The sequence below is a fragment of the Perognathus longimembris genome, chromosome 6 (assembly GCF_023159225.1).
Source record: "Perognathus longimembris pacificus isolate PPM17 chromosome 6, ASM2315922v1, whole genome shotgun sequence".
In the NCBI taxonomy this organism is placed as follows: domain Eukaryota; kingdom Metazoa; phylum Chordata; class Mammalia; order Rodentia; family Heteromyidae; genus Perognathus; species Perognathus longimembris.
In genome coordinates, this window is record NC_063166.1 from 13,591,562 (window position 1) to 13,612,496 (window position 20,935).

Consider the following 20,935-nt stretch of genomic DNA (forward strand, 5'->3'; position numbering starts at 1 on the left):
TCCATTTACCTGGAAAGAAGCCAAGCCACACTGAGGAAATTGAACTTTATTTCCATAAATATAGGGAACACCCATTCAAGGGTAGTTAAAAGAGGGGCTGGGGCCTCAAAGAAACTAGGCTCCCACAGCATACCCCAACACTGATCATAGGGACTGGGGGATCCCCAAACCTGAGATGGGCCTTGCAGGCCACAGATATTCCCCAACACTGACACTTCAAGAACGGAACTATCCCCATAGGGGAACCTCAGAACCCCACTCATGGGTGTCCTTAGAGGATGAGGAAGGCTGAAAACAGAGGAGTTCAGAGGAAAAAGGGACGTGGGAGACAGAAGCTAAAAATGTCCTGAGTGGCCTGGAGGGAGCCCCCTGTGGTAGGCAGGGGCTGGTTCTCCTGTACAGCCAGAGAAGGAGGAGGAGCAGCAGCGGCAGCAGCAGCGGCAGCAGCAGCAGGAAGAAGAGGAACAACCACAAGTTGTTTAAAAATTTGGCTCTCACTTCCCTCCTCAGCCCTAGGAGAAAGGGAGACCATGCCCCCCCAAACAAGAGGACATGAGGTAGGGGGACCAGGACCTGTCATTCACTAGGGAGCAGAGGATGGGGATTTTGAGAGCCCTGGTTGGTAGGGGGCAGTGTGGGAGCAAGGAGGTGGTCACAGGCATGGCAGAGGCTGACATCTGCTTTCCAAGGCCACCACTTTAGTCTCTGGGCTGGGGGCTTCCTGGCTACCTGAGAACATTCTCAGGAGAGCCAGGGTTTGATGCAAGTATCATAAAGGGTGCGGTTGGAGTGCCAGAGTGTGTGGGAGATCCCAGCCATCGGACATCTCACAATGGCCCCTCGAGCCAAGAGAGTCTTCAACCCAAAAGAATCTCGCAGATACACCTTCCAGGTGGGCGATGGAGGGGCACAGACGCATAGGAGAAAAACACAAAGAGACACAAAGTGAGTGACTGCTGTCCTTCCGGCCCCTCCCCTCAGGATGAACCCTTCAGCTGAGATGTCAGCGGCAGGGAAAGCTCCAAAGTGAGGTGGGGTGTGGACAAAGAGAGGGACAGTCACGGCAAGGGGCTTACCGGTTGCTCCTCCATCTCCAAAACTGTCTCATTGGCATCATAGAAACCAAAGAAACTACAAGAGATTGGAGAGGCCGTTATCAGTAGAGGTGGAGATCAAGATAATAAAACTATAATTAAAGAATAAAAAGGGCCAAGGAAAATCAAGATGTAACACCTGTAATCCCAGCACTCAGGAGGCTGAGGCAGGAAGACTGTGAGATTGAGGCCAGTCTCACTACTGTGATCTTGGGCTAGGGAAGTCTAGAACAAAGGCAAAGAGATGAGACACAGCGAGGCCTGGGATGGAACACTCCAGAAGGTCTAGGAAAGTGGTATTCACAGAGGCCCTATGCTCCCCAAGTGTGTATGTGAACATGTCCTCACTGTGCAACAAAAAAAGGCCTCCTTCCAGGTGGGCACCCGTGGCTCATGCTTTTAATCCCAGCTAATCAGAGGGCTGAGATCTAAGGTTCTCGGAGCCAATCTGGGCAAACAAACCTGAGACTCTTTTTTTTTTTTTTTTTTTTTTGGCAGGCCTGAGACTTAAACTCTGGGCACTGACTCTAAGCTTCTTGGGCTCAAGGCTAACTCTACCACTTCAGCTACAGCACCACTTCTGGCTTTTTCGGAATAGTTTATTGTAGATAAAAGTCTCAAAGACTTTCTTGCCCAGGCTGGCTTTGAACCTCAATCCTCACATCTCAACCTCCTGAGTAGCTAGGATTACATCGCTCAAGTGGTAAGAGTGCCAGCCATAAGCTGTGAGTACAAGGCACTGAGTGCAAGTCCCCATGCTAACATGTATACACGCCTGTGGGCACACACATACACACACACACCCTGAAACCTTATTTCATTCGGAACAAAAGATTAAAGGAACTGGCTGTCAGGAGAAGTGGGAGATGAGGCCTTCTTGTTTAGGTGATCTATAACTTCGGCTTAGGGAAACAAGTTCCGAATATGGCTGTTCAATGTGGATCTACTTAATGTAGTGTACAAAGCTGTACACTTAGAACTAATGAAGTATGGGCTGGGAATGTGGCTTAGTGGTAGAGTGCTTGCCTAGTATGTATGAAGCTCACCACTTAAACAGAAAAAGCCAAAAGTAGCACTGTGGCTCAAGAGGTAGAGTGCTAGCCTTCAGCAAAAGCAGTCCAGGGACAGTCTCCAGACCTTGAGTTCAAGCCCCAGGACTGGCAAAAAAAAAAACCCAAAAAACTGGTGAAGTGTGATTTTTGTTATCTACCTGCTTATATTTATGTATCTATGTATCTGTGACTAGAGCTAGATAGCTATAGACACATATGCGCACACACATTTTTCCTCAGTGCTGGGGATGAATCTGGGGCCTCATACATGTGAGGTAAGCGCGCCATGGAATGAGCTACATATCCCAGGACATTGTTAGTGTGTGTTGTAAATATACACATACATACATATAACTCCCTTTTTTGTGCTGATACTTGACTTCAGGACCTGAGTGTTTTTACACTCAAGGCTGGTGCTCTACCACTTGAGCCCCAACTCCACTTCCACCATTTTGGTGGTTTACTGGACATACGTCTTATAGACTTTCCTGTCCAAGTGACTTTGAACTCCAGTAACCAGATCTCAGCTTCTTGAGTAGCTATAGGATTACAGGCATGAGCCACCAGTGCCTGGGGTTCCTCTCCTCCTTTTGAGATAGGGTGAGCCAGCCTGGTCTCAAACTTGAAATTATCCTGCCTCAGTGTCCTCGGTGCTGGGAATAGAGGTATGTGCCACCACATCCAACTAAGTGTGTGTGTGTGTGTGTGTGTGTGTGTGTGTGTGTGTGTGTGTCCTAGGTCCTGTGCCTGAACTATTGTGCTCAAGGTTAGTGTTCTACCATTTTGAACTACAGCTCCATTTCTGGCTTTTTTGGTAGTTAATTGGAGGTAAGAGTCTCACAGGCTTTATTGCCTGGGCTGGCTTCAAATGGTGATCCTCAGATCTCAGCCTCCTGAGTAGCTAAGATTACAGGCATGGGCCCTCAGTGCGTGGCTCAACTGTACTTTTTTTTTTTTTTTTTTTTTTTTTGCCAGTCCTGGGCCTTGGACTCAGGGCCTGAGCACTGTCCCTGGCTTCTTCCCGCTCAAGGCTAGCACTCTGCCACTTGAGCCACAGCGCCGCTTCTGGCCGTTTTCTGTATATGTGGTGCTGGGGAATCGAACCTAGGGCCTCGTGTATCCGAGGCAGGCACTCTTGCCGCTAGGCTATATCCCCAGCCCCTCAACTGTACTTTAATCACACACAAAAAAAGAAAATTTCAAGGGCCTAACCTTGGCCTGCCAAAGTTCCATGGAACTCGTCCCTGCTACCTCTTCTCCCACCCTCTCCCCAGCTCCTTCCACTCTCACCCCACCTGGCTTCTCAACTCCTCGCCCCTACCCCAGGTCTCTGAAGGGGCTCGTTGGGTCTCCTTTCACCAGACTTTAACACAATTCCTTTTTTCACTCCCTTCAGTCTTTCTTGCTTGGGCTCTTCCAAGGAGGATTTCTCTAACTACTGTCTAAAATAAGCCCCAGCTGGGAACGTGGCTTGCCTAACAAGCATGTAGCCCTGGGTTTAATTCCTCAGTACCACATAAACAGAAAAGGCTAGGGGCTGGGGATATAGCCTAGTGGCAAGAGTGCCTGCCTCGGATACACGAGGCCCTAGGTTCGATTCCCCAGCACCACATATACAGAAAATGGCCAGAAGCGGCGCTGTGGCTCAAGTGGCAGAGTGCTAGCCTTGAGCGGGAAGAAGCCAGGAACAGTGATCAGGCCCTGAGTCCAAGGCCCAGGACTGGCCAAAAAAAAAAAAAAAAAAAAAAAAAAAAAAAAAAAAAAAAACAGAAAAGGCTGGAAGTGACCCAGTGGTTCAAGGGATAAGAGTGCTAGCCTTGAGCAAAAGCTCAGGGACAGTGCCCAGGACCTGAGTTCAAGCCCCAGGACTGATCAAAAGAAAAAACAAGTAAGTCCCAGTCATCTTCTGATTCCTTTTCTGCCATCTTTTATGGACACCTGACATGTATTTATAATTTATTATCTTCTCCCCTAGGAGAATGTAAGTTACAGATCACCAGGGACTTCTTTTATTTGCTGCTGGATCCCCAGGGCTTAGAACAGCACCTGGGAACATGGTGTTCAATAGTTATTTGTAGAGGAAGGCAGTTCAGATGAAATTTCAGATCATATACAATGACACAACCAAGGTAAGCACATAGTGTCACAGAGCTATGAATTCAAATATGAGAGAAAAAGAGAGAGAGAGAGCAAGGGAGGGAGTAGGAGGGAGAGGGAAGGAGGGAGGGAGGGGGAGAGGGAGAGAGAGGAAGAGGGAGAGAGAGGGAGGGGGAGTGAGAGAGAGGGAGAGAGAGAGAGAGAGAGAGAGAGAGAGAGAGAGAGAGAGAGAGAGAATATGCACGCACGCGCACATGCTGATACTAGGGCTTGAACTCAGAGCCTGGGCACTGGCCCTAAACTTTTTCACTCAAGATTAGTGCTCTACTGCTTGAGCCACAGCTCCACTTCTGGCTTTTTGCTCACTAATTGGAGGTAAGTCTAACAGGTTTCCCTGCCTGGGCTAATTTGAACCACAATTCTCAGATCTCAGCCTCCTGAGTAGCTAGGATTACAGGTGTGAACTCTCAAGATAGACTCTTACTACCAATCAACCAACAAAAAGCCAGAAATGAAAGAGTAGCTCAAGTAGTAGAGCCCCAGTCTTGAACAGAAAAAGCCAAATGAGTGTGTAATGCCCTGAAATCAAGCCCAAAAGCTGGCACTAAATAATAAATAATAAAATGGAGAGGACAGGCTGGAGGCTATCACAATAGTCTATGTCAATAAAATGGTAAGAAATGACAGAACCCCAAAGACATATTGTACCACCATCAATTTCCTGGGTTTGGTACCATGTTCTAGTTACGTAAGATGCAATCACTGAGGAAACTGGGTGAAGCATACCCAGGCTTGCTCCCTCTCTAAATCACCTTTGCAACCTGTTTGTTTGTTTTGTTTTTTGGCCAGTCCTGGGCCTTGGACTCAGGGCCTGAGCACTGTCCCTGGCTTCTTTTTGCTCAAGGCTAGCACTCTGCCCCTTGAGCCACAGCGCCACTTCTGGCCGTTTTCTGTATATGTGGTGCTGGGGAATTGAACCCAGGGCCTCATGTATAGGAGGCAAGCACGCTTGCCACTAGGCCATATCCCCAGCCCCACCTTTGCAACCTGTGAATCCAGAATTATTTTAATATTTAAAATGGTTTTGTTTTGGTTGAGAGGGGGCTCTCAAACCAATCTGTTGCCCAGATTGATCTCACATTTGTGGGATCAAGTGGTCCTTCTGCATCAGATTCAAAATTTAAAGTTTTTTTTTTCCTCCCAAGAGCCAAGGATGTATAGCCCCATGGTGAGTACTTGCCTAGCATGTGTAAAGCCCTTGATGTGATCCTCAACACTGAAAAAAAAACAGTATCTACAAAGTGAGGCTGACAGAAATGGAGAGGAAGGAAGTAGAGACAGCAGGTCATAGTCACTGGAAAAATAGAATTTTGTACTCCTATATCAGGATGAGTAACAGGTGGGGGGCACTAACTGAGCAATGAGAGGTGCAAGACAGTTTAAAGCAGGAGATAAAGAGTGGTAGGAGGGCTGGGAAAGTGGCTTAGCTGTAGAGTGCTTTGCCTAGCATGCAAGAAGCCCTGGGTTCGACTCTTCAATACCACATGAACAGAAAAGGCCAGAATTGGCACTGTGGCTCAAGTGGTAGAGTGCTAGACTTGAGCAAAAAGAAGCTAGGGACAGTGCCAGGCCCTCAGTTCAAGCACCAGGACTGGCAAAAAAAAAAAAAAAAAAAAAAGACTGGTAGGAGGCTGGGAAGTCCTAACCTGCAGCCTCCATAATCCTGTTACCTGGACTGCCAGGGAGTAATAACACCATCATCAGGGCCTCCAATCAGCACCAAACGGCCCAGACGAAGAAAGTTCTTCCGCCATGCTACAGGTGGGAAAAAGGGAGACTGAGTCAGCCACAGGGATCATGCCAGGTGGAATCAAAGACATGGGGATGGGGGTGGGATGGGGAGGAGGGGTCAGAGAAGCAGAAAAGATAGAAGCATGGTCACCTTACCAGTGGCATTGGGATGGTCTCTCTCCCCATTGATCAGGGCCAGGAAGCTGCTGGCATTGAGGTACAAATCATCGTGGTGGGGGTCTGGATACAAATAGCAATCAAAAAGAGAAGTAGAGAGGGAAGGAAAGACTGGAGACTGGAAGCCCAATCACCAGACTAGACTACAGTAAAAATCAAGGTAGACACAATATAATACAATCAATAGTAAACGCAAACATTATAGAAAGCACCATTTATCTAGCACCTACTTATGAGCCAGGTACTATTAAAAGCATGTTATACCAGGCACCAGTGTCTCAGGCCTAAGCTACTCAGAAGACTGAGATCTGAGGATCATGGTTCCAAGCCAACCTGGGCAGGAAAGTCCATGAGACTCTTATCACCAATTAACCACCAAAAAAAGACAGAAGTGGAACTGTGGCTCAAGTGGGGGGACAGTACCCAGGTCCTGAGTTCAAGACCCAGGACTGGCTTAAAAATTTTTATTATATCAATTTGTTTAATCACCACAATTACTTGAGATATACACAATATTATTTTACAGAGAAGGAAAACTGGGTGCCACAAAAAAAGGCTAATACCTTCTTCAAAGCCACACTAGCAGAGTCAAGTTTCAAACCCAAATAGTATGACTCCAGCACCTATGATCTTAAGGATTAAACTGGACACAGGTGGCTCATGCCTGCAATCCTAGTTACTCAGGAAGCTGAGATCTGAGGATCATGGTTCCAAGCCAGCCCAGGCAGGAAAGTCCGTGGGACTCTTATCTCCAATTAACCATCAGAAAACCAGAAGTGGTACTGTGGCTCAAAGTAGTAGAGCACTAGGTTTGAGCTGAAGAGATCAGAGATAGCACCCAGGCCCAGAGTTCAAGCCCCATGACTAAGAAAAAATTAAAAGGGGCTGGGAATATGGCCTAGTGGCAAGAGTGCTTGCCTCGTATACATGAGGCCCTGGGTTCGATTCCTCAGCACCACATATACAGAAAATGGCCAGAAGTGGTGCTGTGGCTCAAGTGGCAGAGTGCTAGCCTTGAGCAAAAAAGAAGCCAGGGACAGTGCTCAGACCCTGAGTTCACGGCCCAGGACTGGCCAAAAATAAATAAATTAATTAATTAAATTAAACTAAAATAAAGCTCCAATAATACACACATTCATTTACATATGGACAATTGGGCTTTCATACTGTAAACAGCAAAATCAAGAAGTTAGTAGACTATACAGCCTACCAAACCAATAATATTTACATACATCTCTTTTACAGAAATATTTGGCTGATCCCTGCATCATACTACACTAAGTCAATATGATAGTACACATAAAACCCACTCAGTAAGTGCTCAATAAATGTAAGCTATCACTACTATTGTCATTGTTACTGGTTATTATGGTAGAGGCAGGAACAGCAGACTGGATGCTTTATGCCTTCTCCATGGAGGCCCTGTTCCGCATCCACCACTCACCATGCCAGTAGTTGCAGATGGAGAATTCCTGGCCCCAGGGACTATAGCAGATCCGGTAGAGGTTGGACCGCATGGATGTGGGGAAAAGCCACTTCAAATAGTCTGTGTCTGGCAAGAGAACAGCAGTGCCAAGTGGCCACAAGCCTATATGCCCCCAAAACTCAGGGTCTGCCATAGAGCCCACAGCACCCACTCACCTCCATATTGTCCCATCTGTGGAGATGAGAGGGAGATGAAAGTGTCCACATTGTGCTCATCCATAACAGAGAGCAGTGCCCGGCACACGAGGCCCCCTGTAGAAAGAACACCAGCATTGGGCAGGGACTTAAAAGACAACCAGGTCAGTGACCTCTGCCCTCTCCTCTCACACCACCACCATCACCATCACCACCACCACCACACTGAACATAAAAGAAGACAGGCTCAGAGAAGTCAGACACACCCTGTGCCAAAAAAGTCACATCATGTGAGTGCCAGTGCTAGGTCTCCTGACTAAGTCTAGGATACTTTTAACTGCCGCATTTGTCCTTAAATCCAAGAACTATAGGTAATAGGAAAAGAAGACACAGCATACAGGGAGTTTTCCTCCCATCTAGGGCACAATGAAAAGACTCTGGTGCTGAGGGAGTCAGAAAACTAGGGCTCAGATACCAAAGCTCTGGCTAAAACAATAGTTTCAAAACAAAGGACATCAGAGGTGTCCCTGAGATAAAAAATCAAGCCTGGCCAGGCAATGGTGGCTCAAACCTGTAATCCTAGCTATTGGGGAGGCTGAGATCTGAAGATTGAGGTTCAAAGCCAGCCTGGGCAGGAAAGTCCATGAGACTCTTATCTTCAATGAACCACCAGAAAATCAGAAGTGGTTCTGTGGCTCAAGTGGTAGAGTGCTAGCCTTGAGCTGAAGGGCTCAGGGACAGCGTCCTGGCCCAGATATCAAGTCCCACGACCGAAGGAAGAGAAAAGAATCAAGCCTCAAGTAGGGCTTAGGAGTTAGGTGGGAGCATTGCCTACCCTGGGAGTAGCAGATGAGATTCACCCCTTGAGGGGCCTTTGCCATGATGGGGTCGACCGCCTCTCGGAACCCTTGCACCTGTTCCCACAGGGGCCGCAAGCTCTGTCTGCCATCGAAGAGATCAATCACTGTCACCACTGTCCCGGGGTGTGTCTGTGGGAAGGGGGCAATGCAACCACTGGGGATGGACTATGGAGCCCCACCACCACCCCACCGCCCCGTGGCCAGAGTCAACATGCCTCTTTATGCCTGCTAGAACCAGTTATCCAAATCCTCATCTCTCCCCATGCCAGCAGCCGCTCCCAGAGGTAGGTCTGAGAGGCCCACTCTTCCTCCCTGGCCGGGTAGACACCGCTAATAACCCCCGCGGGTCCCCAGACGGACCTCGTTGATGAATTCCAGCAGGTGGCGGAAGGTGTACGAGCCGTCGAAGAGCCCGTGGACCACGATGACCGGCTTGTAGGACGCGCGGTGGGGCGCAGGGGCTGCGGGCAGCAGCAGCGGCAGGAGACACGGCAACAGGAGCAGAACCCAGGCCGAGGGGGGCCTCTGCCCCGGGAGCCCCGGCATCCTCTCGCCTGAGACGAGGAAAGCAGGGCCTGTGAGAGGGGCCACGACTGACACCGGGCAGGAAAGCCTCCCCTTTCCACCCCAGGATCTGGTCACAACACAGCCTGTGAACTTCACTCGGGTCCTCGCCCCACCAACACACCCCCAAACCACGTAGCCGCCGCAGCGCGCGCCCGGAGCCCCGCCTCCAGCTCGACGCGGGGGAGACGCGGTCCCCAGGCCCGGGGGGCTTCCTGGTGCATCAACCCCAGCCACGAGCAACGCGGGGTTCCGCGAGGGGCAGCCTGCCACCCGGGCGGCCCGGCTCTGCAGGCCTCGCCGCGCCGGCTGTTTACTTGTCCCGGGTCTGGAACCCACGGGAGGGGGTGGGGAGCGCGGGGCGCGCGGAGGGCGCGCAGGGGAGTGACGGCGGGACGGGGAGGGCAGCTCGGGGTCGCGCGAAGCCGTCACGTCCGGGGCTTTCCCTAGCAACCGTGCGAGCGTCCCCGGCAACGCCGGCCGCGCCGCACACAGGGTGGGGACGGGTAATGGAATATTCCATTGCGCTCTAGGAGCTGGGGAGGAAATAAAAAGCGGAGCGATCCACTTAGGGAGGTGGGGAGAAGCAGTACCCTAGAATCTAAAGCAAGCCTCGGCAGGCCCCGGACCCCGGGATCCTACTTCCCCCGCCTGGATTCAGCCCACTTCCACTCCAGGCGCCCGGCTCCGCAGCAGAACAGGATGTTCTGGGCCCCCGTGGGGCGCTGAGGGTTGGACTGAGTTGAGGTAGTCTTTGTGCCCCACACCAGGTGAGTGACGAACGGGGTGGCTGGCGTGCGGGGCTGCCGGCCGCTGGAGCGCACCCCTCGGCCTCCGCCCGCCCAGCCAGCCGCCCCAGGTCAGAGCCTTACAACTCTCCATTCTGAAGTGCGTGTCGTGCCCTCCTCTGCAGAGACGCCGAGAGCCCTCCAGACCTCTCCAGTGAAGTGCGGCCCGGCCCAGCCACTACAACTTCCTACATAAGACCCACCCTTAAGGGGCGGGACCCCTGGGGCTTCTCTCTGCCCAGAGATTTAAGGTCAACCTTTCAACCTGAATGACCCCTGCTGGTCTTACAGAAATCTGCTGGTGGCTGGGGATCCAGACCCTTCCAACCCAGCCAGACTTTCCAGCAAGTGGCCTTTCCACCGCTCAGCCTACTTGGGACCCCTACCCAAGATCCGGGTTGGGGTTGGCCTGAGCCTCACTGTCTGAAGACCTGTCTAAACGTATCTCGCCCAATAAAATCATCTTGAAGCGTGTAGTGTGATGATGATAGGGTAGGAGTAAGGGATCAGAGGATTGCACAAATGCCTGAAAAACCTGAACGACTGGTACAAGGCCGAGATCTAAAGCTCCGTGAGGCCTGACACTGGTTAGAGCATCTTCACGGCTTCCCACCCAGACACGGGCCAACAGCGAAGGGATAGCGATAGCGATAGCGATAGCTAGAAGAGCGACTGCCGGGGGGAGGGGGGCGGGGGGGAGGTTGGGACATACACGTTTAAAGGAGGGGGAGGGATAACTGATTGCGTTTTTTTGTAAAATCTCTCAACTGGTATAATCTGGGTAGACTGCGATCCTCTCACCCCACCTCCTCACCCACACGCTTCCAAGATGCCAAAAAAAAAAAAAGCAAATAAAAAGACTGCAGTAACCACAGCGCCTCTAGTCTCAGGTTGACTCCGGAGGTGGAGTTGCGTCTTGGCAGGAGTGGTGGGTGGATTTGGGGAATGGATCTATACTTTGACCTGCCCAGGAACTCGGAGCAGACCAATGAGCAACAGAACAAGCCTACCCCTCCTCCTCCCAAAGCTTTTCAGCTGGAGCCGAGACAGAGGTGTCCAGTCCTCCTCTGCCCCTCCCCCCAACTCTCCTTTCCCCCTAGCTACTCTCACCTGAGCCCTGAGCTGCCGTGATGGGGGCAGACTGTCATACTGGCACACAGTGGAAGGCTAGAGGTTCTCTAGTTCAAGGCTAGCCTGTGCTTTAAAAAAAAAAAAAAACAAAGAAAGCAGAGCAGAGACCTTGTTTTAGAAAACAACAACAAAAATCGTAGCTGGGAGCCTTCCATTTCACTACCCGGCCAGCAGGTCCAGGCTGTGTACCCTGAGAACTTTTCAGACCATCTCAGTTCAGTTCCGCACAATTCTCTCTTATACGTGGTTATCCCCCTAAACTAGGACCATACATTTGGGAGCTCTTGGCAAGCTCGCAGGGAGCTCTGAGGGGAACTGAGAAGAGGAAGACCTGCCCAGGTGAACCAGGGCTGGAAGGAAGTAATGGAATCCAGGGAGCACCTGCTTACTTCCTCCCACAATGGAATCACTACAGAGAGTCTTAGAGGGGGAGACTCTAGAGAGTTCTTTCTCTCCCTCCTTCCCTCACTTAGTCCCACCCGCTTCACTTGGTCTAGCCTCTCGTTTCCATGACAACTCCAAGGGAGCCTAAACTGGGGGCTTGAATACCAGGGTGAGAGGAGGAGAGAGGTGGTCCAAGAGCAGGAAGAGAGACCGAGACAGAGTGGGGGAAGTCTGAAGCTCTCCCCCCTCCCTAGTGGACTCGGTCCCTTTAAGCTCCCTCCCTCCCCAGCTCTCCCTCCACCCCCCGCCACTGTCTTCATCTCTCCATCTCTGCTCTGCTGCCGGCTGCGCCATCCCGGACTCAGACTCCTGCACTAGCCAGGGGCCCCTGACTCCGGCTGCAGGACCCCCGTCCCAACAAGACGGAAAGCATGTCATCGGAAAAGTCAGGTAAAAAGCAATAATAACAAAACCTCCCCCACCTTCTCCAGGATCTCCCCCCCCCCCACTTGCCCCTACTCCCTTCCTTAGCCTTCCCTAGTGGGTGGTTTCGATGGCTCAGTTCACATTCCCCCTCTGTCTAGCTTTTAATACCCCTCACCCCTCGTCTTTTTATCTCTACCTCTGTCTTGTTTTCCTTAGTCCACTCAGCCTCTGCCCCTAGCCAACAACGTGGGTAAGGAGGTAGATGGGGAGGGGGAGGGAGCTACTGAGCACTTAGCACTAGGCAGGTACCTCAGGAATAGCATCCCTGGGAGTGACAGATGGACAATCATTGGCTCACTTGTGTGGAGACATCCAGTGGGAAAATATGGAGACATAATGAGATGGGGAATGTCGGGGTAGTACAGCCCAGAAGACTCTCATTATTTTTTCTTTTTTATGGTCTTAAAACAAGCCATGAGAGTTCCAGAGGTCAGGGCTCTCCTTCCCCCCTGAAGGAGAGGCAGACTAGAACATGCCATTCCACATGTGTTTCTATGCAAACTGTTGAACTGAGGATGTATGAGCACAGTGCTGTGTATCTACACAGGAACATCTAGGAGTAGCTTGAAGGGACCAGCCCAAAGACAGTGGTTGGATGTGAGACTGGGTTTGTGGGTAACAGCTGCGTGCACACTGCTTTAAAAAAAAAAAATGAGCAGAAGAGTTGTGACCTGAAAACTAGATTGAAGTGGGGGGGTGGCCTAGATACAACCCCTCCTACTGCCCCCAAGATGAGAGATGGTTTCTCACCCATCTCTCTCTCTCTCTGTGTCTCTCTGATTACTTCCCCATCCCTGTCTCCCTGACCTCTTCCCATCTTCGGTCCTATTTTTCTCCCTGATCCTTTTCCTTGGCTTTCTGCCCTCAGGCCTCGCGGACTCAGTTCCTCACACTTCTCCACCGCCGTATAATGCCCCCCAGCCCCCTGCTGAGCCCCCGGTCCCTCCCCCACAGGCGGCCCCCTCCTCTCACCATCACCATCACCACCACTACCACCAGTCTGGCACCGCCACTCTCCCACGCTTAGGGGCAGGCGGCCTGGCCTCTTCCTCAGCCGCGGCTCAGCGCGGTCCCTCGTCCTCCGCCACATTACCCAGGCCCCCCCACCATGCCCCGCCGGGCCAGGCCTCTGGGGGGCCTCCACCTGGCTGTGCTACCTTGCCCCGCATGCCACCCGACCCTTATCTACAGGAGACCCGCTTCGAGGGCCCACTTCCCCCGCCGCCGCCCGCCGCCGCCGCTCCACCCCCGCCGGCGCCAGCCCCGACGGCCCAGGCCCCGGGCTTCGTGGTGCCCACGCACGCGGGGGCGGTAGGCACACTGCCTCTGGGGGGCTACGTAGCGCCCGGGTACCCCCTGCAGCTGCAGCCCTGCACTGCTTATGTGCCGGTGTACCCGGTGGGCACGGTGAGTGGGGGGGGGGCGTTGACAGGGGCCTAGGAGGAGGGGTGCATGCATGGTGGAACGGGATTTGCTTGAAATTGGGGGGTACTGGAGGCTAGGGGAGGGCACAGGTGATGTTCAGGTGGCAAGCTATAGAGGGGAGGGACTAGGGAAGGGCCTGGGAATGTAGGTGGTATAGAGAAGATGGGGTGGGGGCTAGAGTCTGAGGAGGAGAACCTAAGTCAAGAGGAAGTCCTAAAGAGGGACCTGGAGAAAAGGGAAGAAATGGTAGCTGGGGATTAAGGGACATAAGGGAGCGGAAGCTGGGATTGCGGAGGTAGAAGCTGGGTAAGTGTCCAAGAAACAAAATCTGACAGTGCCAGAGGCCCAAGCTTTGTGGGAGACTGTGAAGTCCTCTGAGAATACCGGGGGTTAATGGTGCAATGAACAGAAGTCTAAAAGGAACTGATGCGTGTCCGAGAAGGGCAGTCATTTTCTTTGAATAGCAAAGAATTGTGCTTTTAAAACTGCACTGCCCAAGTCCCACCGCTGGTGGGCTGGGATAGGCATGGAGTGACCTCCATCCTCTCCCTCCACCCCTCAACTTTCCTCCTACAGCCCTACGCAGGTGGGACTCCCGGGGGGACGGGGGTGACCTCCCCTCTCCCCCCACCGCCCCAGGCCCCAGGGCTGGCCCTGCTGGAACCGAGGCGCCCTCCGCACGACTACATGCCCATCGCAGTGCTGACCACCATCTGCTGCTTCTGGCCTACAGGCATCATCGCCATCTTCAAGGCCGTGCAGGTGAGGGGTGGGGGGGCTTCGTTTCCCGCGGTTTCTCTCGGCCCATGGTGGGGGGAGGCTGCGGCTCTCTGACCCCCCCCTCCCCTCCCCCTGCCCGGCAGGTGCGCACGGCCTTGGCGCGCGGAGACATGGTGTCCGCCGAGATCGCTTCTCGCGAGGCTCGGAATTTCTCCTTCATCTCCCTGGCGGTGGGCATCGCAGCCATGGTACTCTGCACCATCCTCACCGTGGTCATCATTATCGCCGCGCAGCACCACGAGAACTACTGGGATCCCTAAAAAACACAGCTCCGGCCTAGCCCCACTCGGTGCCCCTCGCCCTCCCAGGCGCGACCTGCGGTCCGGCAGCCGACCCGACGGGGTGGGAGGGGGGGCGGCATGCATACCCGCCTCCCGGGCCCGCGCGGTTCTTCCACACATCCTAAGCTCCGCCTCCACGGAATCCGGTTCCGCAGGAACGTCTCCAAAACTCACACCCCTCGCCCCCCGGGGATGCGGCAAACTCTGGGCCGGCAGCCGCCCAAAACCCCCGACCCCTTCCTAGGGCAGCGCAGCGTCCCGGCTGAGCTCCCGCCGTCCACACGCGCCCGCCCTGAAGCCCCGCCCCTCAACAGGCTCCTCCCCCAGACCTGACAAAGCCCCGCCCCCTGGTCGGCAGGCTCCGCCCTCTTCTCCACGTGGGGTGATCAGTCTGGTAATTAGGCTCGGGTTCCCAGGGAAGGCCACACCCCCACGCTCGCTCCCGGCTTTCGCTAGTACAGTTTCGTCTTCCTCTTCTTTCTGGCTAATTCCAGCCCTCCATCCTCCCCACCACCACCACCACCCCCGCACTTTTTGTTGTTTTTGGAATGAGATTTGAGAACTCTCAGGTTTAGGACCTAAACCCCAGAACAACAGCAGCAACAAAAACCAAGCCCCATTCTCTCTGTAAATACTCCAAGCCCTGAGCAGCTCCACTGAAGGGAACCCAGGATGAGGACTCGGGCCCTGGGGGGAGCCCGCCCCCGTCTCTCCTCTCCCTTCCCCTCCCTCCCCTCTCCTTGGCGGTCCCCCGCCTTGTTCTGATATGTGTGTGCGTGTGTGAACTTCTGAAAGATGATATTAAAGAGACTTAGTGGATTTGTCACCCGCAATTCCAAGGACTGCAGCCCCACAGGTACTCTATCCTTTTGGATTCTTTTGCTTCTCTTTATCTCCTTTTACAAGGTAGGGGAAGAAGTCCAACAAAGCAAAAATGTGACATAGTCTCCACCACCCGAGAGCTATAAATATGGGAACAAGGGGAGGGGGAGTTCCGAGGTATCACTAGGGAAGACTTTAGGTGCCTTTGTCACCGGCTTTATCCAGGTATTTCCACTCTCTTTTAGACTGGGCTTGGGCTTTGGGGAGGGAAGATTTACAAGAGGAACCAGAGATGGAATCCCCAAACTTCAGGAAGGCAAGAGTAAAGAAGATGGCAGATCATCGTGAAATGTTGGTCAAGCAGGCCACCAGTGGCTCACTGACGTCTGTAGCCCTAGCTATTCAAGATGCTGAGATCTGAGGATCAAAGTTTGGAGCCAGCCAGAGCAGGAAAGTCCATGAGACTCTTCTATCCAAACAACCACCGGAAAGCCAGAAATAGAGCTGTGGCTCAAGTGGCCGAGCAGATCATTAGTCTTGATTGAAAAAGCTCAGGGACAGTGCCCAAGTCCTGAGCTCAGACCCCAGTACTGGGGGGAGGGGAAGTTAATAGAGGAGGCCTCTGCAGGGATGGGGTGAGACAAGCCAGAGGCTTAAATGTCTTTCATCGTACATGGGCAGGACAGGGACCTACCCTAAATTCAAGCACTCAGACAACATACGGGCACCATACAGAATGATGATTGAGACTGACAGAGTAACCCTGATCTCCTGGAGCTCAATCTACAGAGGCAGTGAGTTAGGAGCTGGTGAGATAAAGACTGTGTGCGACAGGGATATCATGAGTTCACTTGGGGACATTTCAGGCTTAATGTGCTCTGCTAACCAAAGTTCCTGAAAAAAGAAAAAATTCACATTTGCAGCTTCTACTTCCTCATCCCCTAATTATCTTTCTTTTCTCTTAAATAGGGATATATTATCAGAGCTATGTCTGCATCTTTTTCTATCATACCATTTGTGTGTGTGTGTGTGTGTGTGTGTGTATGCACACGCACACTGGTACTGGGGCTTGAACTCACACTCTCATTTGGATTATTTGCTCAAGGCTGGTGTTCAGCCACTTAAGCCACACCTCCACTTCCAAGTGTTTGCTAGCTAGTTGGCGATAAGAATCTCATGGGCATTTCAGCCAGAGCTAGCTTTGAACCATAATCCACGGTTCTCAGCCTACTGAGTAGCTACGGTTATAGGCGTAAGCTACCACTGCCCAGCTTTTATACCATTTCTTAACTCCTTGCAATATGCTTCTACTTTCTATGATACTGAAGCCACCTTATTTAATGGCATCTAATGACTAGAGATGACCCGGAGCCAAAATCAATGGTATTTTCACAGTACTCTGCTTCCCTAACCCCTTATGTCTCTCTTGGCCTTGGGTTCCCCACATACCCAGGATCAGGGACATGCAATCTCTCCCCCCCCTGTAATCAGAGACATGTAATCTCCCCCTGTAATCAGGGGCATGTTATTTCCCCCATGCAATCAGGGACATATAATTTCCCCATGCAATCAGGGACATGTAATCTCCCCCACATGATCAGGAACATGTAATCTCTTCCATGTGATCAGGAACATGTAATCTCCTCCCCTACCATGCACAAACATCAGACCATCCCTCCCTTCTCCTCCTTTCTTCTTACTGTTGATCTCTGATCTTCTTTTCTTCTCTGAGACTTTTCTTTGCAAGTTCATCCATTCAACACATCCATCATCTTGATTTATTTTTGTTTTATTTTATTTATCAACCGGATGGTTGCAGCAGGGCCTTGATAGACTAGATTCAAACTCTGAGTCTTCCTATCTCAGCCTCTGCAGTGCGCCCCCATGCCTGGCAGTCTATACTTTGAACAGAGGAGGATTAAACCTAGGACCTCTCACACACTACTAAGCAAGTACTTCACTACTGAGATACATCCCCAGCCTGTAAACATTAGCTCTAACCCATTGCCTCTCCAACCTATACTTTTTTTTAAATTTGCCAGTCCTGGGCCTTGGACTCAGGGCCTGAGCACTGTCTCTGGCTTCTTTTTGGTCAGGGCTAGCACTCTACCACTTGAGCCACAGTGTCACTTCCGGCTTTTTCTGTATATGTGGTGCCGAGGAATCGAACCCAGGGCTTCATGTATACAAGGCAAGCATTTTACCACTAGGCCATATTCCCAGCCCTCCAACCTATACTTTACATGAAAACATTCTGCCAAGTGCCTGTAAACAGATAGCAGCCATGACCACATTACTGGTCCTTGACACTAACATGTTCCAAACCAAATTGATGAAAGGCCACCCAAACTCTGACACCTTAAATAGCATTGTCTTCTTGGCCACCTTTCCTTTTCTAAATACTTGCCACCTCTCTCTCCCTCCTGTGTGACAAAGATGTACTGTCAAGCCGAGTCAATTCCACAGTCACAATATGTTTTGAATGTAACTTTTCCCCAGTCCTTGCCAGGAGCACTACCTCATCTAGAATTATTACAACAGCTTTCATTACAACCGCTTCCCTAACAGGTCTCGCTGCCTCCTACCTCTCCCCATTCCAAATTCCCCTCCATGCCACTGTCAAATTATCTTCCCTAGACACACTTCTTACATAACTTCATTGCTTAAAATCCTTCCAAAAGGTGGTGGCACAGTCTGTAACAGTTCAGCTGCTTGGGAGGCAGAAGTAGGAGAATCACAAGTTTTAGACCAGGCTGGGTGCCAGTACAGTAGCTCAACATTATCAACCTAAGCTACTCAGGAGGTTGAGATCTGAGGATTGCAGTTCGAAGCCAGCCTGGGCAGGAAAGTTCGTGAGACTCTTAGTCTCCAATTAACCACCAAAAAGCTGGAAGTAGAGCTCTGGCTAAAGAGGTAGAGCATTAATTAGCCTTGAGTAAAAAAAAAAAAAAAAAAACACACAAAACAAACTTAAGGGACAACACCCATAGAAGGAGAAGAAGGAGGAGGAGAAGGAGGAAGAGGCAGCATTTCAAGGTTGCCTATTGCTCATTAAATTATTTAAAAATTTTAGGGGCTGGGGATATAGCCTAGTGGCAAGAGTGCCTGCCTTGGATACACGAGGTCCTAGGTTCGATTCCCCAGCACCACATATACAGAAAACGGCCAGAAGCGGCGCTGTGGCTCAAGTGGCAGAGTGCTAGCCTTGAGCGGGAAGAAGCCAGGGACAGTGCTCAGGCCCTGAGTTCAAGGCCCAGGACTGGCCAAAAAAAAAAAAAATTTAAATCTGGCCTTCAACTCTATGTAATTTTAAATCATTCAGCTTTGTCTGTTCAACCTAATTTCCAACCACATGGAAGTACTCATCAGTGCCCATCTCCAGGACTTTACCCAGCTGTTCCAGATCTAAGGCCTCCTTCTCCAGTCTCTGCCTATTATTCCACAAATTGGTTGCAGCTTGTCATGAGTTCCAGACCACCTGTAGGCTTTTGCTGACAAGGTGCCTTCCCATTTCACATCTGCTTCTCCATTCGGTCCATTTTTATCCAGTCTTTAAGGTCCAGATCAATTCACCCATCATTCAAGCAAAGAAGTCTATCTCAGGCTTCTAAGCTTAGATTTAGGGGGGTTATAGGTGTGCTCCTGGCACACCTTGGAGCAATGGGTTTCACTGCTAGCTAAACTTTTTAGGGGGAACATTTTAAAATCCCAAACGTAGCCAAGCACCTTTGGCTCACACCTAGCTAATGGGAGGCTGAAGTCTGAGGATCACGGTTCAAAGCCAGCCTGGGCAGAAAACTTCGTGAGACTCTTAACTCCAATTAACCACCAGAAAACTGGAAGTGAGCTGTGGCTCACATGGTAGAGCACTGGCCTTGAGCTGAAGATCTCAGGGACAGAGCACAGGCCTAGATTCATGAATGACTAAAAAAAAAAAAAAAAGCCCATTAGAAAAAAGTTTGTGAGACTCCATCTCTAATTAACCAGCAAGAAACTGGGCTAGACATGTGCCTCAAGTAGTAGAGCACCAGCTGTAAGCATGTAATATTTGAGAGAGGTACATAGAGGCCCTGAATTCAAGTACCTGGTACCAGAGCTGAGGACTGACCTCAGGGTCTTAGCACGTGTCAGGCAAGTGATCATCCATTGAGCTAACCCCATATTTATATATATTTTTACAACCTCAAAGGGGATCTTTTGATTCCAAAAAGCTGCCAAGGTTGGGAATCATTGATTTTGAGTCACCTCCAGGACTACTCAGGAAGGGAGCAGCCAAAAAGGTGACTTCAGCAAGGAAAAATTACTTTGTTCTTCTGTGACAGGATCTCATAATACAGGCTCTCAAATTTGAGCTCATTTTGCCTCAGCCTCCAAAGCATCGTAGAACTATAAGCATCTGACTAAGGCAACTCTCTTTTTTTTCTTCTCTCTGTCTCTCTGTCATTCTTTCTTGTGCTGGTCCTGGGGCTTGAACTCATGGCTTGGGCCCTGTCGTTGAGCTTTACTGCTCGAGACTAGCTCTCTTACCGTTTGAACTACAGCTCCCCTTGCAGCTTTTTGGTGCTTAATTGGAGATAAGAGTCTCATGGGGGCTGGGGATATGGCCTAGTGGCAAGAGTGCTTGCCTCTTATACATGAGGCCCTGGGTTCAATTCCCCAGCACCACATATACAGAAAATGGCCAGAAGTGGCGCTGTGGCTCAAGTGGCAGAGTGCTAGCCTTGAGCAAAAAGAAGCCAGGGACAGTGCTCAGGCCCTGAGTCCAAGGCCCAGGACTGGCAAAAAAAAAAAAAAAAGAGTCTCATGGGGGGGGGGGGCTGGGGTTGTAGCTTGGTGGTACAGCACTTGTTTAACATGCACCAGGCTCTGGGTTCTAGCACCCCAAATAAAGTGACTTAAAAAGTTTGTTTTGTTTTGTTTTTTTTTTAAGTTTCATGGACTTTCCTGCCTGTCTGGCTTCAAACCTCAATACTCACATCTCAGCCTCCTGAGTAGCTAGGATTACAGGCATGAGCCACTGGCACCTAGCTAGGGCAATTTTCCTTTCTTTCTTGTCTTTTTTTTTTTTGTCAGTTGCAGGGCTTGAACTAAGTGCCTGGACCCTATCCCTAAGCTGTTTGTGCTCAAGGCTAGCCTTGAGCAAAAAGAAGCCAGGGACAGTGCTCAGGCCCAGAGTCCAAGCCCCAGGACGGCAAAAAAAAAAAACAAGAAAGAAAGAAAGAAACTCACCCAGCTGTCTGCCTTCCCCCTCTCCCTACCCTGATGTCAGGAACTATACAACTTACCTTGAGAGGTAAGAAAGCAGGCGCCAAATCTGATTTGCCTCTGGTTTTCAGATTATGGTCTAACGAAGCCTCTTCTCCTGCTCTGGTGTTAATCCAACGAAAGCAGTTAGAAGTGAGTAATCCTGACTTGGGTCCAACCTCTCCACCTTACCCTGACCCCTCCCTGGGGAAACGAATACTGTACTCCTGTGTGATTCTCCTCCCACCTTAGCTCAACCCACTGGCTCACAGGGCTCTTGCCCTCTGGTACTGGTGCCCTCCCCATAGTCCTACTGACACACTTCCTCTTCCAGGAGAG

General features: G+C 51.0%; 2 protein-coding genes across 2 annotated transcripts; one reads left to right on the plus strand and one right to left on the minus strand.

The window, feature by feature from the left end:
- Positions 1-31: 31 nt before the first annotated feature.
- On the minus strand, positions 32-10,269 carry Ppt2 (palmitoyl-protein thioesterase 2). Its single transcript, XM_048348023.1, has 9 exons — positions 10,128-10,269; positions 9,052-9,245; positions 8,667-8,820; positions 7,853-7,948; positions 7,656-7,763; positions 6,191-6,274; positions 5,974-6,058; positions 1,077-1,131; positions 32-885 (listed from the first exon to the last, which is right to left on the minus strand). The coding sequence occupies exons 1-9, from the start codon at positions 10,135-10,137 to the stop codon at positions 742-744; spliced, it is 930 nt and encodes a 309-aa protein (XP_048203980.1). The 5' UTR covers positions 10,138-10,269; the 3' UTR covers positions 32-741.
- A 1,054-nt stretch (positions 10,270-11,323) lies between these two features.
- Prrt1 (proline rich transmembrane protein 1) lies at positions 11,324-14,727 on the plus strand. Its single transcript, XM_048348024.1, has 4 exons — positions 11,324-12,008; positions 12,913-13,451; positions 14,046-14,231; positions 14,333-14,727. The coding sequence occupies exons 1-4, from the start codon at positions 11,990-11,992 to the stop codon at positions 14,507-14,509; spliced, it is 921 nt and encodes a 306-aa protein (XP_048203981.1). The 5' UTR covers positions 11,324-11,989; the 3' UTR covers positions 14,510-14,727.
- Positions 14,728-20,935: the final 6,208 nt, after the last annotated feature.

What these genes read in the sequence shown, in the direction of transcription:
- Ppt2 (XM_048348023.1), bottom strand. An exon ending in TGCTGGAATTCATCAACGAG is followed by an intron (nt 8,821 to 9,051) that starts GTCCGTCTGGGG and finishes CCCTTCCCACAG; the next exon opens with ACACACCCCGGGACAGTGGT. An exon ending in ACAGATGGGACAATATGGAG is followed by an intron (nt 7,764 to 7,852) that starts GTGAGTGGGTGC and finishes TTCTCTTGCCAG; the next exon opens with ACACAGACTATTTGAAGTGG.
- Prrt1 (XM_048348024.1), top strand. An exon ending in CGGTGTACCCGGTGGGCACG is followed by an intron (nt 13,452 to 14,045) that starts GTGAGTGGGGGG and finishes TTCCTCCTACAG; the next exon opens with CCCTACGCAGGTGGGACTCC. An exon ending in CCATCTTCAAGGCCGTGCAG is followed by an intron (nt 14,232 to 14,332) that starts GTGAGGGGTGGG and finishes CCTGCCCGGCAG; the next exon opens with GTGCGCACGGCCTTGGCGCG.